Here is a 19201-nt window from a genome sequence, read left to right as displayed (position 1 = left end):
TCTGACAATGGGTCCAAGGATATCGTCCCGATACCTAATGGCAGTCAGGGTGCCATTATCTAACCTGTCGAAGTCTGTGCGTCCCTCTATGGATATGCCTCCCCAGACTCTGGATATGCTTCACTGACCCACCACCAAAACCAGTCCTGCTGAATGAGGTTAAAGGCAATATAATGCTCTCCAGACCCTTTCACGTCTCAGAGTGAACCTTCTTTCATCTGTGAAAATCTAAGGGCGCCAGTGGGAGACCTGCCAATTCTGGTGTTTAATGGCAAATGCCAATCGGGCTCCACGGTGTTAGGCAGTGAGCACAGGGCCCAATAGAGGTTGTTTGGCCCTCAGGCCACCCTTATGAGGTATGTTTCTGATTGTTATGACAGACATTCCCACCAGTGGCCTGCTGGAGGTCATTTTGTAGGGCACTGGCAGTGCTCATGTTCTTTCTTGCACAAAGGAGCAGATACCGGTCCTGCTTATGGGTTAAGGACCTTCTACTGCCCTATCTAGCTATTCTAGAGTAACTGCCTGTCTCCTGAAATCTCCTCCATGCTCTTGAGACTGTGACTGGGAGACACTGCAAACCTTCTGGTAATGGAACGTATTGATTTGCCATTCTGGAGGAGGTGGACTGCCTGTGCAACCTCTATAGGGTCCAGGTATCCCCTCATGCTACCAGTAGTGACATTGACCCTGGCCAAATGCAAAACTAGTGAAAAACAGTCAGAAAAGATGAGTAGGGAAAAAAAATGCCATTGGCCTCCACCTGTAACACCGTTCCTGTTTTGGAGGTCGTTTTATTTTTGCCCATCATCTATTGCAGTGGTCCTCCACTCCGGTCCTCGGGGCCCACTAACAGGCCAGGTTTACAAGATAACTAAATTACATCGCAGGTGATCTCATTTGCTGCTTAGTGTTTGCAGTATTCTAGTCTGCATCTCCCCAAGGTACTAGCTAAAATCTGGCCTGTTAGTGGGCCACAAGGACCGGGGTTGAGGACCACTGATCTAGTGCACCTGTTAACCAAAGCAAATGAAACTGATTAACAATGCCTCCTGCTACTTAACTGACCAGATCAATATACCAGGAGTTTAATTGACTTGATGCTATACTCTGATTTAAAAAGTGTTCTTTAAATCTTATATATTAAATAATAATGTGCACCCAAACCTCCAGTATGTTTCTTGTTGTTCCAGGCTGGACAGGGATAGGCCTGGGCAAAAAAAACTTAGGGAACCGTGGAGTTATCTTATTGAAAACACAATGTCTACTCCAGTTACTGTTTTTAGCTGCTTGGAACCCTGAAACACATTGGCTGTGCAACTAGCGCGGGAAATAAATTAATCTGGACTGTCAGCCAATACTTTGGCATTCTCTTCTTGTGCAAACTTTAAAAATATATGTAACATATTAAAGACAATAATGTAATGGCATACTACCATTTTATATAAAAAAATACAACTACATAGAGTGCTTTTGTAAAAAAAAAAAAATTCCCTAAATTTTTTTTTTTTTTTTTCTTTACAGGTCAGCCAAAGCCCCCTGTCTTTCACGCTGAACGCTATGTGAGTGGTTATGGTCTTCAAACTGGTGTGATCAACACCATGATTTACAACAACCACCCATACCGAGCCTTCCCTGTTATGATACTGGAGACTGTTCCCTGGTACCTCCGACTGTATGTCCATACACTGACCATCATCACCAAGGGCAAGGACAACAAGCCAAGTGAGTATTCAAGGAAGTTCAGCAATAGCATTTTCAGATATCCACAATGTAATTATAGATTGTAGGTTGGTGACCCAGGAATTATTGAATTTGTTCACTATGTAGAAAGTGTTCCTTTAACCCTGAGCAGTGTGCATGGTAGATAGAAAGATAATTTTCCTGCTGTGTAGCCAACTACGGCCTAAGGTATGAAGTATGTTGTATCTGATGAATAGTTATTAAAATCGGTCTCTGTGTTTGCCATTTTAACCACGGACTTAAAGACTATCACTTTGTACATGCTAATCACAATCACCTTGTTACTAATCCGTGCCCTCCATTTGAAATCAACACACAATATGTATGAAAGATACAGGGCTAGGAGTAAATGGTTGCCCAGTAGATTTTAGAATGTGGAAATTCCCTTTTGTTATGTGTGGGTATTTTTGATAATCTATAAATCTTATGTAACTGTTGTTTTTTTTTTTTTTTTTCTTTCTCCCTCTCAAAGTGGATGTTTTGTCATCTACTGTAATAACAAATGATTATTATACACCTAGGTTATATTCACTATGTACCGGCAAAGGATCGCCAGCGCCCCCATCTCCTTGAGATGTTAGTTCAGCTGCCTCCTAATTCCATCACAAAGATTAGTATCCAGTTCGAGAGAGCTCTGCTGAAGTGGACAGAGTACCCACCGGACCCAAACCATGGATTTTATGTCAGGTAATCTTTAACTATTTAGATCTCTCCATGTAGAAAAACAGTTTTTGTTTGTTTTGACCAAACAAAGTCTTAAGCTGGTCATAGATGGAGCGATTTTTCTTTCCTGCAACCACGGGTTGCAGTGGTAGCATCCCTGCATCAGGGGGATTTTCTTGCCTCTATCGACATCAAGCTTACCTTCACATTCCAATATGCGCCAGTCACCAGCGCTTCGTCCGCTTTGCTGTGGGAGAGTAGCATTATCAGTTTGAGGCGTTACCTTTGGTCTCGCCTCTGCTCCTCGGGTCTTCAAAAAAGTGTTAGCCCCAGTGCTAGCGTTGTTGCGCCAACAGGGGATCGTGGCACTGGGCTGCTTGGACGACCTCCTTCTGTGAACTGCTCTGGTGGAAAAATTGGAAATTACCATATGAACTCTGAAGGAGTTAGGATGGATTCTGAATTTTTCAGAAGTCTGCTCTGGTTCTGTCCACAAAGCTGGACTATCTGGGTCTGACTCTGGACTAGGCCTTAGCCCGAGTGCTCCTTCCTCTGGACAAGCTCCAGAAATTGCAGGCTGCAACTCGTCTCCTGCTGTCCAGCAGATAGTCATCCCTCCGGACTTGCATGCGGATGCTGGGCCTGATGGTGTCTACCTTTTTGAGGCAGTTCCATTTGCACAGTTCCAAACGAGGTCCCTGCAAAGGGAGATTCTGGCCAAATGGGACAAGACTCTGCAGTCTGTGGACATTTTTCATGAGTAGATTGACATTAATTTTATTAAAGAGTCAGATGGTAATGCACTAGACTGGTGCATTTCCTTCTTATGCTTGCTTTACAGTAAAGGTTTGGGGAAGAACATTTTCTGTTCCCTAATACTGTGCCCCTGTGCTCCAAGCCAACTCCATAAAGTCATGGTTTGGTGTGGAGGAACTTGAGTGCACAAATCTATAACTTAAGCTCTATTGGACACCTTTGGGGTGAATTGGAACACCTTTTGCGAGTCAAGTTGTTTCATCCGCCATCAGCACCTGACCTCATAAAGGCTTTATGGGAATAAAATTCACACATATACACACCAAAATCTTGTGGAAAGCCTTCATAGAGGAGTGGAGGCTGGTATAGCCACAAACAAGGAAGCCAACTCCATATCAAAGCCCATTGCTTTGGAATTGGATGTCCAACAAGCTCATAAGTGTGACAGTCAGGTGTCCACAACAAACTTTTGGCCACATTGTGTATATGTCTAATCATATTCTGTAATGATGTTAGTAAGCTTTATTTACATTTTTTTTTTACTTTGTTTAGCCCTTCAGTATTGAGTGTTCTGATCCCCAGTGTAAGGAACCTGAAAACAGACGAGCTAGAGGAAAGCCCACTTTTCTCCACACTGTAAGTATTTTTTACCTTCTACATTACTGCAAGGTGCATTTTTATCTGCCAATTGGAGCTTGGCTTTAAAGGAGAAGTTCACCTTTTTAAAAAAAATGATAAATGCACATCTTTTTGCAGGTAAAATTTTTTTTATTTTACTTGGAGCCTGCAAAGCATTGCACCCTCAATCAGCAGATCATGGGTGCAAAGCAGGGTTCCTGAAGACTGTTTATGTTGTGTGCTTGTACCTCCTTTGGGCAGGCAGCTACTCACTGACAGGAAAAAAAAAACATGAACTACATAGAGTGCTCAACAGCGCCCAGGGTGCTCACAGGGCTTTGAATTTTATACGCATTGAAAATAATCCTGGATATAAAGGGTGCACTTTATCTCCTTCATGATTGAGAGTAACACCTGAACACAACCCTGTGCAGGTTTGACTTGTGTAATGCTGGTCATACACTGTTAGAAAATTGTTGGAAAAAGCATTTGATGCGCTCGATTGTTCAACTTTCGAAACTTTAGTGGGCTAATTCCGAAATGCAATGTTTATAATAAATTCTCCTGCTCCTGACGATCGCAGTGATACCACAGATGTGTATATTATTTATTATTTGTTTGTACCCGTAGTACAGCCCAGAACAATAGTGTGCGTTTTCTCCTTTTTTTTTTTTCTCTACAGTATCTAACGCTCTGACACAGATACTAATTTATGCTGGGTTCACACATGTCTGGATGCGGTTTGCAGCCCGGAGACCACTTCAATTTTGTTCACTGGTTTAGGTGCAAATTTTTACTTGAAATCACAACTAAATTGCTAAGGGCTCTTTTTAAAAAAACAAACTGTGGTCGTTCTGGACATGTGTGAACCGGATCCATTGAAAGCTGGTCCGGTTCACATGTTGTGCAAATTGGATGCGGTTAAAAACGCATCAGATTCGCATATATGTGAAGCGAGCCTTAACCACTTGCCGCCCGCCCTATAGCAGATGGACGGCGGCAAAGTGGTTGTACTATCCTGACTGGCTGTCATATGCAAAGCGGCGATCGGTGCTGCGGTGTGTCACTCTGACTCACCGCATCTCCGATCTCGGTAAAGAGCCTAATGACGTAGGCTCTTTACCATGTGACCAGCTGTGTCCAATCACAGCTGGTCACATAGTAATTAGGAAGTGCCGTTGATCAGCTTTCCTGATGGGCAGTTTGTGCCTGATGGGCACGAGTAGAGGAGAGCCAATCTGCGGCTCTCCTGAAGGGGGGGGGGGGTCTGTGCTGGTAATCAGAGCATTGATTACCAGTGCAGACCCTTGGGGGATGCCACTGGAGCCACCAGGGATTGCCCACCCATGGCCACCAGGGATTGCCCACCCATGGCCACCAGGGATGCCCACCTATGACCACCAGGGATGGAAATCAGGGCTCAGGGACCCTTTCAGTGCCCTCCCTATCAGAGCTGCCCATGATTGCCATCTATCAGTGCTGCCCACCAGTGCCCCCTATCAATGCTGCCTATCAGTGCCCACCAATGCTGCATATCAGTGCTACCTATCAGTGCCTCCTCATCAGTGCCTGTCAGTGCGGCCTCATCAGTGCAGGAAAAAACATATTTATTTACAAAATTTAATAACACATTTTTTTTTTTTCAAACTTGTGGTGATCAAATACCACCAAAAGAAAGCTCTATTTGTGGGGAAAAAATGACATAAATTTGGTTTAGGTACAGTGTTGCATGACTGCGCAATTGCCATTCAAAATGCAACAGCGCTAAAAGCTGAAAATTGGCCTGGGCAGGAAGGGGGTGAAAGTGCCCAGTATTGAAGTGGTTAAAAAGGCTTCTTTTTTTTTTTTTCCTACCTAAAATACACTGACCTTGACCCTGACTCTAACCCTGACACTGACCTAAATAAAATCCTGATCTAGCATTTTTTTTTTTTTTTCTCCGCACATTTTTTTTTTTTTTTTTTTTGTATTTTACTCAAAGATACACTGAGATACAATGTGATACAATGTATCCTATACCATGAGATACAATGTATCCTATACCATATCCAGTATGTATGCAATGTATCTTTCTCTTCATTCAGAGGAGAAAACACACAAATGGTCAGGGCTGTACAGTGTCTGATCACTGTGATAGCCAATTGGAGATGATTACAGTGATCAGGTGATTGGGAATCGGCTCTCCCAGTTCCTGATCCTTCATACGAGACCCAGGGCTCTCGGTGAGAAGCCCGGTCTCTGTGCTGGGAGCGCACTGTGCTACCATTACAAATACATGAACCCACTTCAGTAGGGACGCACATATGTGTAAAGTCGGTGGCAAGGGGTTAAAGAAGAACTTCCCCATGTAAGGCCCAATCCCTCTTTACAATCCCTCTTTACCTTTTTACTGTTTAAGCAGATTAACCATACTTACCAGCCCAGGGACTTACCCGTGTTGTCCACTACTAATCCACCACTCTGCTTCCACACGCCTGGTCTCCCGCACTGCCATCCTTTCTTTTTTTTTCATTGACATCCGACTGTCTCCTCCTGGTTATTGCAGTCGGCCCCCTGATGACGCAGCGCCAGTTTGTATACATTCCCAGACAGAGATCTGGTGCCATGATGAATACAGTAGTTTCTTTTAGAGATCTCATGTGACTTCTCTGCTGAATGGAACTGCAGCCTCCTGGAAAGTGTGGCATGGGTATTCCAGGAGGCTGTGCAGATATGGGCTGTTGCATCATTTTTGCCTTGGTGAGAACTAACGAGGGGGTGGGGGGAACCAACTAAATAAAGGAAAACTAAACTAATTTTAAGCAATAAATATTTAAAATCTGAGAGGAAGTAAGGAGGACATTGTTGTTTTTAGTGGTAGTGGAGCCTAAATAAAGGTTGTACTTCAAAGTGTACAGTATCTAAATCTTCTTCTACTTCTTTTTTTTCATATTTATTTATTTTTTTTTTTTTTTGAGATCGAGTGGTGAGCAGTTAGAACCAGTCAGGTCTCTGTCCCTGTTAGGGAGATTCATTCTCCCGATTTGTCCTGGTGACCGCTGATTATCTGTCAAGGAGAGAGAAAATCTAAAATTTTACATTGTCCCCATAACAGTAGTAGAAGGGAATTCTTCATTGGGGACACTTGCTCTGATGACAACTAGCTGAAAGGGTGGTTCCCTCACTTTGGAGAGGTTTCCTCTTACTTTCTGTTCTCAGTGAGACACAAGGGGGAAAAAAAAGTTTTGAGTTCAGAAACAGCCTTAAAGCGGTAGTTAGTGATTGTAAAGATTAGCTTTTTTTTTAAAACAAACATGTTATACTTACCTGCTCTGTGCAAGGGTTTTGAACAGCGCAGCCCTAAACCTCCTTTTCTGGGGTGCCCCGGTGGCACTCCTGGCTCCTCTCTTAAACTGGTGCTCCCAGGAAGAGCTCCTTTCCATGGGGGCACCCGTGCGGGTGCACTTATGAGTCCCGCTGCTGCATCCATTGACACAGACAGCAGGACTCAGCTCTACCCCCATCTCCCGTGTCACTGGATTTGATTGACAGCAGGGGAAGCCAATGGCTTCTTCTGCTATCTATCCAAAGGACCCGAGACATTGGCTGGAGCCGCTGGGCCCATGCTAGTCGCTGGAACGATCGGGTTCAGGTAAGAACAAGGGGGGGGTCTGGGGGACAGCTGAAGCACAGAATGCATTAGGGTAAAAAACCATGAGACTTTACAATCCCTTTAACTCTGTATTAGAACTTGTACCTACAGGTAAGCTTACAATATGGCTTACCAGTAGGGACAAATAATATCTCCTACACATGCACCAATTAGGGGATATTGACATCGGCAATAGCCGATGATGTCCCCCGTGCATACGATCTGCATTCAGGGCACACAAAGCGTGCCATGGACTGCAGAGCACCGCGCTGCATCATGACGAATGTAGTGCATACTGGAACATTATGGCATAAACCTTCATGGGGGCCAGATATTTGTGTATTTTTCGTTTTTTTTGTAAGTTTATTACCATTTTAATTGGAGCCTAATTCAGAACATTACAAACTGTGCACTTTTAAAATCAGAAAGTAATTTCTTTTTTTTTTTTTTTTTCTCCTTTCTTTCATTCTGTGCTGTACAGATTTCCATCATCAGACGGTTTCAGTTACTTCATGCGGTTGTACACCGAGCCTCTCCTTGTGAATCTGCCTACTCCCGATTTTAGCATGCCCTACAATGTTATCTGTCTGACATGCACTGTAGTAGCTGTGGGCTACGGCTCTTTCTACAACCTTCTCACAAGGACTTTCCAGGTGGAGGACATAAAGCAGGGAGGACTGGCGAAGAAGATTGCCAACCTAATTCGTAGGTTGCGTGGAGTGCCTCCTTTGTGAACATTATGTTGCTCATACAGACTCATTATTCTGGACTTTGAAAATTGTTGTCCAACTGATCCATTTTGGATCTAGTGAAATCCGTTTCAGCAACCTATTTGGCTGTTAAAAAAAAAAAAAAAAAAACCTAAAGTACTGTACTACACTGGAGGCTTCTTGATTGCACAATGCCGTATGTAAAGACAAAGTTCTACTAAAAACTTGGATTTTGCAACAAATGAAAGTCAATCTCGTTACTGAAACGGGTCTCAGGGCCAGTAATCATCAGAGGCAAGCAAAGAACTCCGTTGTATGTAACTGACACGGCTCTGCATCAGGTGATGATTGTTATTTGTTGTAAATCCAGCTACCAGTAATAGGTAGTGATTGCTATTCTTGATCAAGCAGCGGCATGATTGCGAAAATTTCAGAACTTTAAAGACTCTGTCACTTGGGGATAAGGGGGAAATGAAAAGCCTGCACCTATAGCACTCACCTAAACCTTCCTGTTACAACTGAATCTCAGGCCGTTCTGCCAAGTAAAGTTTCCTTAGTGCCAGCCTCTTCCTGCCTCCTGCACATTTTCATTGGCTAGTAAGGTTACCTGTTATTGATGATCAATAAAAAATGTATGGGTAAGGCTAAGCTGCAAGCTCAGACCGTGCCTGGAATTGCTGGAGCTTTTTCTGTTGGATTTGCCTGAGTTTCAGCATTATGGGAGGTTAGTAGGGAAGCTGCTGCCAGTATGTGCACCTCCTAGGTGGCTTCACTATTTTGCTTCAGCAGTTTGCCTCTCCTTACCCCAGTGATAGTCTCATTAATTGTTGGTTTATTTTCCTTTTCGGGTACTTTATTTTGTATCAAAATGGATTGCACTGCTTGTCTATTTATTTTGGGTTTCTTTTTATGTTTTTTGTTTGCTTGATTTTATTTCTAGGTTTTGTAAAAAAAATAAAAAAATCAGTATATCTAAAGCAAAAACTCAATCTATCTACACTATTACCAGAAGTGTTGATTCCTGCCTTTACATGCACATAAGCTTTAATGTTATAGCTGTGGAGACTGTGAGCCAGGTCTTCTCGTCTACATCAGTGCCTGACCCGACAAATGTGCTTCTGGAAGAGTGGTCAAACGTTCCCATAGACAAATTTCTAAATCTTGTGGACAGCCTTCCCAGAAGAGTTGAAGTTGTTATAGCTGCAAAAGGGTGGGCCAACTCAATATTGAACCCTACAGACTAATGCCGCTTTTCCACTGCATGGTACGGCTCGGTTTGGTGCTTTTCCACTGCATGGTACGTGTTGGAACGGTCCGGTACGGTTTGGTACAGCGGCACTTTTCCACTACATGGTACGGCTCGCTTAAACAGTACTACCTCGGTTGGGGTTCCAAGCGGGCCATACCTATACCATATCCCACAATCCTTGGCATGCAGCCTTGATTGTTCGTCACTACTAGCCACTGATTGGTCAGAGAATTGTTGTAATCCCACCCACTTACTACTTTAGTGGAAAAGCAAACCGAGCTGAGTAGAGCCTATACAGTGCTGAAACGCGCCGACACGTACCACGCAGTGGAAAAGCAAACTGAGCCGAGCAGTAGGGCTGAACGATAGTCGATATGATATCGACTATCGTTCTGCAGGCGTGGGTGATATTCATATCGCCGAAGACGCGATATTTACCATAAGGCAGGGAGAAGTCCGGACTCGGGGGGGGGAGGCCTCAGTGCTGACAGCCGTCCCGCATGTTCAGCGGTGAGCAGCGCGGCGTGAGCAGCTGCACGGCTAACCAATCACGCGTGCTTGCAAATCTGATTGGTTCCCTGTGCCGCTACTCACGTGATTGGTTCGCTGTGCCGTGCTCACCGCTCCGTCAAGAGAACTAGCTCCAGGGCGGCAGAGGGAACGTGTGGGACAGATGTCATGTCGGCTCTAGGGCGGCAGAGGGAACGTGTGGGACAGATGTCATGTCTGCTCCAGGGCGGCAGAGGGAACGTGTGGGACAGATGTCATGTCTGCTCCAGGGCGGCAGAGGGAACGTGTGGGACAGATGTCATGTCGGGCTGTGTTTTTCTACCTCCTACCACAACTGTGAGTCCCGACTCTGCCTAATCCGTCTTCTGCATTCCACCCAGAGAAATATCACGATATATATAGTTGAAAACAAAATATCGCAATGTTCTTTTTTTCCCCAATATCGTGCAGCCCTACCGAGCAGTGCCGAGTGGAGCCGAACCGGTACTTGCAGTGGAAAAGTGCCATAAGATAAAAAGTATTGGGACGCTTGCCTTTACACGCACATGAACTTTAATGGCATCCAAGTCTTAGTCCGTAGGGTTCAATATTGAGTTGGCCCACCCTTTTCAGCTATAACAGCTTCAACTCTTCTGGGAAAACTCCACAAAGTTTAGGAGTGTCTCTATGGGAATGTTTGAGCATTCTTCCAGAAGCAAACTTGTGAGCTAAGGCACTGATGTGGATGAGAAAACCTTGCTCACAGTCTCCACAGCTATAACATTTAAAATTTAATGTGCGTGTAAAGGCAGGCGTCCAAATACTTTAATCTATCGATCTATCTTATATGCACACATTTTGCCCATGATGCTACAAATTTGTTCATAAGGTTTAAAAAAAGAATGGTGTCCATCAACCTTCAACAACTACTTTTTGGTTGTTAATAAACAATTCTTCATTATTATTATTTGATTATTTTCAATGGAATTGGTCTGCCTCAGGCTTTATGTTGTTATGACTAATCCATTTAAGTAATGCGTAGGGCCTGGAACCCATAAGATGACGATACAGATACACATGCAGTAGGGTTTACAGAGAGCTGAATCTCCAGAAGGAAAACCTGAAGGTAAGCGCCATTCACTTGGGTGCGACCACTGCATTTTCTGCACCACAAAGTGTTTGTTTTTTTTTCTCTATGGTACCAATTGTTTCAACTTAGTATTTTTTTTTTTTATGTAAGAACACTTTACATGCAGCAAACCACATACTGTGCATAATCTATAGAAGTGAAAAGTACATATTGTGTTTTTTTTTTTTTTCCTAATTTGAGCTGTGGTGAACTTAAAAATGCCTCAGCCATCCGGGGCTCCCCTTCTCCTTAGCTAAGCCAAATCAGCAGTGCCATTGGCTCCTGCTGCTGTAAATCAGTTAGACAATGCGGAGAGAGAGGGGGCAGGGCTGAACTGCAGCTCGGTGTCTGAATGGACACAGGAAGCTGTGACTCGGCTCAAGTGCCCCCATAGCAGGCTGCTTGCTGTGGTGGCACTCGAAGGGAGGGAGGGGCCAGGAGAGCCGAAGGACGACCTGGGCTGCCCTGTGCAAAACCAACTGCACAGAGGAGGTAAGTTTAACATGTTTGTTATTTTTATTAAAAAATGGGAGTGTACAATCGCATTAAGCTGCAGCCTAGCCTAGGCCAGGCCTCTGATTTTTCACTGCTGAAATGTGGGCAAGTACACCTATAGGAGCAGCTATGTCCCATCCTAATTACAGGATATGGCCATTGATTACAGTGCAGGTTTGATGTTTGAGAAGGATGGCAACAAGCCCAGGGCTTTGAAGTGATTTGTCAAGAGTCAAAAAGTTACACTAACCTGAGAGAAAAGCAGTGTTATTGCACTCCATATCTGTCCATGGGCCCGTTTTGCTTAAACTTTGCTCTGCAATAATCCACACTTCAGTGTCTGTGGAAAAGCGGATCTCCCGTAGGCAGCAAACGCACAATCTGCGCTTGGGAGAGGGCCGCAGAGATAAGTTGCCTATATTTCCATCCTGGGTTTAATGAACATGACTCGCCTTGCTGCCCTCTTAAGACTGAGGAAGTCTGGATACATTGAAACCATAAAGCAAAACCGAGCGCACCGACCTAGTGCATTATCCTCAAAACATATCTTTTATTAATAATGGGGTAAGTGTTCTTCTCACAAACCAACAGGTGCATCAAAGCTTGTCATAATAAAACTGCAACTTCCAGTCCACGATACATCTCATCATATAATGGGACAAATGGAAATCCAACAGGCTAACGCGTTTCGAGGACTTTCCTTTTCCTCGGAGTGGCAAGTCCTCAAAACACTTTAGCCTGTTGGATTTCCATTTGTCCCATTCTGTAAAGTTAGGCATCGTGTACTGGACTTTGATGCACCTGTCAGTCTGTGAGTATAACACTTACCTCCATGTTATTAATAAAATATATGTTTTGAGGATAATACGCTAGGTTGGTGAGCTCTCTGTTTTGCATTATGATTTCAGGATCTCTCATTGGCTCCTGTGATTCTTCCCGGTGACCCCTACTTATTTGTTGTGTCCTGCAGTGACTAGGGTTTAGCAGGGAGGACCACAGTTACATAGTAGGTGAGGTTAAATAAAGACAATAGTCCATCCAGTTCAACCTGTGAAGGTGTGTGTGTGGCTGTAATCATCTCACATAGCCCTGAATGTTCTGATCCTTTAGATGTACGTCTAATAATCTTTTGAAAGCCACCATACTTCCCGCAGAAACCACCTCTTGTGGTAGAGAATTCCACAATCTTGTAGCCCTAACAGTAAAGAACCCCCCACGTTGCCTGAGGTTAAAACGCTTCTCCTCTAATCACATTGTATGCCCCCGAGTCCTCATGCTGAGATCCCCATTGAGATATTTAAAAATTGCTATCACGTCCCCCCTCAGGCGTCTCTTCTCCAGGGAGAATAAATCAAGCGCATGCAGACGTTTTTCATAATTAAGGTCCTCCAATCCCCTAATTAGTTTAGTTGCCCTTCTCTGGACTCTCTCCAGCTCCAACACATCCCTCCTGAGGACTGGCGACCAGAACTGGACAGAATACTCCAGATGCGGTCGGACCAGAGTTTTATAAAGTGGAAGGATTATAGTCTTATCTCTGGAATACATCCCTTTCTTTATGCATGCTAATATCCTGCTGGCCTTGGCAGCTGCCGCTTGACATTGCATGCTGTTGCCTAATCTATCATCAACCAAGACTCCCAGATCTTTCTCCATTTTTGATTCCCCCAAGGGCTCCCCTCCTGACGTGTATTGTGCCTTTATGTTTCTAGTCCCCAAGTGCAAAACCTTACACTTCTCCACGTTAAACCTCATTTGCCAAGTCGTTGCCCACTCTGTTATTTTGTCCAGGTCATTCTGTAGGATATCTGCTTCATGCTGTGCGGTTATTGCCCTGCCCAATTTTGTGTCATCTGCAAAGACTGATATAGAACTACTGATCCCGTCCTCAATGCTGTTTATGAATAAATTGAACAAGGTTGGTCCCAGGACTGAGCCTTGGGGGACCCCGCTTACTACCTCAGACCAGTCTGAGTATGCGCTGTTTATTACCACCCTTTGGACACGGCCTTTTAGCCAGTTCCATATCCCAGAGCAAACCCTGCTGTTGATACCTGCAGACCTTATTTTATAAATTAAGCGCTTATGGGGAACTGTATCAAACGCCTTAGCAAAATCTAAGTACACCACATCCACTGGTCTGCCCCTATCTAGCTCACAGCTCACCTTCTCGTAGAATGTTAAGAGATTGGTTTGACAAGAACGCCCATTTGTAAACCCGTGCTGGTTACTGCTGATGATGCTGTTGTCTTTAGCAAACTCTACGATATAGTCCCTTATCATCCCCTCCAGAAGTTTATATACTACTGATGTCAGACTGACAGGCCTATAATTTCCCGGGATATGCCTCTGACCCTTTTTGAATATCGGAATTACGTTTGCTTTCCTCCACTCCCCTGGTACATTTCCTGTCCTAATACTGTCAGCAAAGATCAGGAACAGTGGTCTGGATATAACCTTACTGAGTTCCTTGAGTACTCTCGGATGTACGCCATCCGGGCCTGGTGATTTGTTTGTGTTAATTTTATCCAGCCTTTCCCTGATTTCACCCTCTGTTAGCCATAGCGGCAAGTCCTGTGTATTACTACTAACCATACAGTCATGGTCAGTGTACCCTTCCTTTTCCTGCGTAAAGACTGATGAGAAAAAAAGCATTCAGTGATCAGTGAGAGGACCCGCTATTTGACCATCCTAAGGAGTCGATTCAAATTAGCACTGTGAGCTCTGCTACAAAACAAGTCTTCGCAAAAAGGCCAATGTCTAAGTATGTGTAACACTAATATCTTTTCATGTTCGTGCCTTTTAACTTTTTTGACGCCCTGACCAGTGTTACATTTAAAGGAGTTGTAAAGGTAGAATGTTTTTTGTCTTAACGCATTCTATGCATTAAGATAAAAAGCCTTCTGTATGTACAGTATCTCACAAAAGTGAGTACACCCCTCACATTTATGTAAATATTTTATTATACCTTTCATGTGACAACACTGAAGAAATGACACTTTGCTACAATGTAACCTAGTGAGTGTACAGCTTGTATTAAAGTGTAAATTTGCTGTCCCCTCAAAATAACTCAACACACAGCCATTAATGTCTAAACAGCTGGCAACAAAAGTGAGTACACCCCTAAGTGAAAATGTCCAAATTGGGCCCAGTTAGCCATTTTCCCTCCCCAGTGTCATGTGACTCGTTAGTGTTACAAGGTCTCAGGTGTGAATGGGCAGCAGTGTGTTAAATTTGAAGTTTTAGGGCTCTCACTCTCTCATACTGGAAGTTCAACATGGCACCTCATGGCAAAGAACTCTGAAGATATAAAAAAAATTGTTGCTTTACATATAGATGGCCTAGGCTACAGTGCCTTGCGAAAGTATTCGGCCCCCTTGAACTTTTCAACCTTTTGCCACATTTCAGGTTTCAAACGTAAAGATATAAAACTGTAATTTTTTGTAAAGAATCAACAACAAGTGGGACACAATCATGAAGTGGAACGAAATGTATTGGATATTTCAAACTTTGTTAAATAAAAAACTGAAAAATTGGGCGTGCAAAATTATTCAGCCCCTTTACTTTCGGTGGAGCAAACTCTCTCCAGAAGTTCAGTGAGGATCTCTGAATGATCCAATGTTGACCTAAATAACTAATGATGATAAATAGAATCCACCTGTGTGTAATCAAGTCTCTGTATAAATGCACCTGCACTGTGATAGTCTCAGAGGTCCGTTTAAAGCGCAGAGAGCATCATGAAGAACAAGGAACACACCAGGCAGGTCCGAGATACTGTTGTGGAGAAGTTTAAAGCCGGATTTGGATACAAAAAGATTTCTCAAGCTTTAAACATCCCAAGGAGCACTGTGCAAGCGATAATATTGAAATGGAAGAAGTATCAGACCACTGCAAGTCTACGAAGACATGGCCGTCCCTCTAAACTTTCAGCTCATACAAGAAGAGGCCCATGATCACTCTGGATGAACTGCAGAGATCTACAGCTGAGGTGGGAGACTCTGTCCATAGGACAACAATCAGTTGTATACTGCACAAATCTGTGGAACAGCAGTTTTCACAAAGAACTGAAAACTGCTGTTCACAAACGCTCTCCATCCAACCTCACTGAGCTCGATCAGTTTTGCAAGGAGGAATGGGCAAAAATTTCAGTCTCTCGATGTGCAAAACTGATAGAGACATACCCCAAGCGACTTGCAGCTGTAATCGCAGCAAAAGGTGGCGCTACAAAGTATTAACTTAAGGGGGCTGAATAATTTTGCACGCCCAATTTTTCAGTTTTTTATTCGTTAAAGTTTGAAATATCCAATAAATTTGGTTCCACTTCATGATTGTGTCCCACTTGTTGTTGATTCTTCTCAAAAAATTACAGTTTTATATCTTTGTTTTGAAGCCTGAAATGTGGCAAAAGGTTGCAAAGTTCAAGGGGGCTGAATACTTTCGCAAGGCACTGTATAAGAAGATTCCCAAGACCCTGAAACTGAGCTGCAGCACATTGGCCGAGACCATACAGCGGTTTAACAGGACAGGTTCCACTCCGAACAGGCCTCGCAATGGTCGACCAAAGAAGTTGAGTGCACGTGGTCCGCGTCATATCCAGAGGTTTTCTTTGGGAAATAGACGTATGAGTACTGCCAGCATTTCTGCAGAAGTTGAAGGGGTGGGGGGGGGGGGGGTCAGCCTGTCAGTGCTCAGACCATATGACGCATAATGCATAAAATTTGGTCTGCATGGCTGTCGTCCCAGAAGGAAGCCTCTTCTAAAGATGATGCACAAGAAAGCCTGCAAACAGTTTGTTTAAGACAAACAGACTAAGGACGTGGATTGCTGGAACCATGTCCTGTTGTCTGATGAGACCCAAGATAAACTTATTGGTTCAGATGGTGTCAAGCGTGTGGCGGCAACCGGGTGAGGAGTACAAAGACAAGTGTGTCTTGCCTACAGTCAAGCATGGTGGTGGGAGTGTCATGGTCTGGGGCTGCATGAGTGCTGCCGCCACTGGGGAGCTACAGTTCATTGAGGGAACCATGAATGCCAACATGTACTGTGATATACTGAAGCAGAGCATGATCCCCTCCCTTCGGAGGAGACTGGGCCGCAGGGGATTATTCCAACAGAATGACCCCAAACACACCTCCAAGACGAGCACCGCCTTGGTAAAGAAGCTGAGAGTAAATGTGATGGACTGGTCAAGCATGTCTCCAGACCTAAACCCTATTGAGCATCTGTGGGGCATCCTCAAATTGAAGGTGGAGGAGCGCAAGGTCTCTAACATCCACCAGCTCCATAATGTCGTCATGGAGGAGTGGAAGAGGACTCCAGTGGTAACCTGTGAAGCTCTGGTGAGCTCCGAGCCCAATAGGGTTACGGCAGTGCTGGAAAATAATGGTGGCCACACAAAATATTGACACTTAGGCCCCTATTTGGACATTTTCATTTAGCGGTGTACTCACTTTTGTTGCCAGCGGTTTAGACATTAATGGCTGTGTGTTGAGTTATTTTGAGGGGACAGGAAATTTACACTGTTATACAAGCTGTACACTCACTACTTTACATTGTAGCACAGTGTCATTTCTTCAGTGTTGTCACATGAAAAGATATAATAAAATATTTACAAAAATGTGAGGGGTGTACTACTGTAGCAGCCCCTCCCCAGCACCCCTAATACTTACCAGAGCCCTGTCTCCATCCTGTAATCATGAGTTCTCTGCCGTCCGGGACTCTACCTCCTGATTGGCTGAGACACAGCAGTGGTGCCATTGGCTCCCCTGGCTGTCAGATAGCCAATTGGGAGAGAGAGAGAGGCCGGGCCGAACGGCAGCTCCGTGTCTGAATGGGCACACAAGGCTGCACTTGACAGGAGAGACGGTCCAAGAGGGACCTGAGAAGAGAAGGATATAGGCTGCCCTGTACAAAACCGTTACACAGTGCAGGTAAGTATGACATGCTTGTTCGTTTTTTATTCATTTTTTTTTTTTTTAATGAGACTTGACTATTTAATTTAAGCTTTTTTATGTTTTAGAGCTGCACGATTAATCATTACAAAATTGTGATCTCAATTCACCCCCCCCCCCCCCCCCCCACGATCTTAAAGCAGATCTAATGCCCCGTACACACGTGCAGATTGTTTGCCGAAAAGATTCGGCCGACGACCGATCGGCCGATTGTAGGCTTGTTAGTATGATGCTTCCGACAGCCGACAGCGCACTTTTGGCCGAACAGAATCTGTTGTGCAAGCATTAAAATTTTTGTATGCCGACACCAGAACGGCCGATTGTTCGCCAGTCAGTACAGATTTCGGCCAACAGACAGCAGATTTGCAAGACTGGGCATGCTCAGAAAAGAAAAAACACAGGGAAAGTTAACCATCACATGACATCACTTCTGCAGTCGGCTGTTGTTGGCCGACAAAATTCGTGTGCAGTCTTTTGCACTTTTCAACAGACACGACAGCCCTCGGACAAAAGACGGCCGATCGTTCGGCCAACGATCGGTACGCGGCATTAAAGCTGTTCTCTGCTCGCTCAATCAGATGTGTTTATCAAAATTGTTAAGGCTACTTGATCAGTATAAACACAATCTTTTTTAATGTATCATTGTTCTCTTTTAGATCATCAAAGGAATAAATTTCTGTAAAGGAGGGCAGTTTAATCTCTTAAAGACTGACCCTTTTTCTGACACTTGTTGCTTACAAGTTAAAATTTCTATTTTTGCTAGAAACCCCGAAACATTTTATTTATTTATTTATATATATATATATATATATATATATATATATATATAATATATATTCAATTTTGTATTTTTTAAGCAGAGACACTAGAGCATAAAATGGCGATCGTTGCAATCTTTTACGTCACACTGTATTTGCACAGAAGTCTTTCAAACGCAGTTTTGTGGGAAAAAATACACACAATGAATTAAAAAAAAAAACAGCAAAGTTAGCCCAATTTTTCTGTATAATGTAAAAGATGTTACGCCGAGAATTGTGAGAAGCGTGATCTTTATTCCAAGTAAAAAAAATTGTGATTCTCATTTTTTCCAGAATCGTGCAGCTCTAACAGGTGTGAACCGGGCCTTAAAAGAATTGCCATACTTGTCTTGAGTAAATTTATGATTTTCTGTATGAAAAATGTTCAATACAAATGAATTTCTTGAATAAACTGTATTATTTCCATCAAATATATATTTAAAAAAATCACATTCCTAAAAATAACTATATTAGCTAAGGTGTTGTGGATATTTCAGATGTCCTGGAAAACCTGCACTGCATTGCACAGGGTTAGTATGTATAACATTTGTTATTTTATTTAAAAAAAAATTACCTTTTTACAAATGCTTTAAAGCCCAGGTATTGAGGGACATGGGCATCTTTGAAAATGTCATTCCTACAATGCTTATGGCAAAGACGTCCTACTTCCTCCAAGGTCATCGGATCAAGCCCATCAGATGTTAAAACTAGGGATGCACCGATCCGATATTCGGATCGGATATCGGCGCCGATATGGCCAATTTTAGATGGATTGGGGGATCGGTAACATTGACCGATCCGGTTTTTGCTTGGTAACGGCTCAGCCATCCCTTACTAGGTGCAGTAGTAGTATGGGATGGGAGCCGCTACTTCCTGTATAGGTCCGGCTCACAGGTGGAGTGATGTCAGATGCACTCCGCCTGTGAATGGAGGAGCCGTACACATGAAGCAGCGGCTTTGCTCTGTACTG

At 43.7% G+C, this 19201-nt stretch overlaps 1 protein-coding gene across 1 annotated transcript in view; it reads left to right on the top strand.

Annotated features, from left to right (window-relative positions):
* The window catches only part of PIGT (phosphatidylinositol glycan anchor biosynthesis class T), a gene marked incomplete at its 3' end in the record, with an annotated part of 38724 nt that extends 30579 nt beyond the window's left edge, over window positions 1-8145 (top strand). Inside the window, exons 9-12 of the mRNA XM_082272327.1 lie at window positions 1525-1725; window positions 2265-2430; window positions 3715-3798; window positions 7893-8145. Coding sequence (XP_082128453.1) covers window positions 1525-1725; window positions 2265-2430; window positions 3715-3798; window positions 7893-8145 — 704 coding nt within the window. The remainder of the gene's footprint in view (window positions 1-1524; window positions 1726-2264; window positions 2431-3714; window positions 3799-7892) is intronic.
* Between the last annotated feature and the right edge of the window lie 11056 nt (window positions 8146-19201).

This window comes from Pelophylax lessonae (genome assembly GCF_965119305.1).
Source record: "Pelophylax lessonae genome assembly, chromosome: 11".
NCBI lineage: Eukaryota > Metazoa > Chordata > Amphibia > Anura > Ranidae > Pelophylax > Pelophylax lessonae.
Note: the sequence above shows the minus strand (reverse complement) of the source record. Positions and strands in the feature narration are given on the sequence as shown.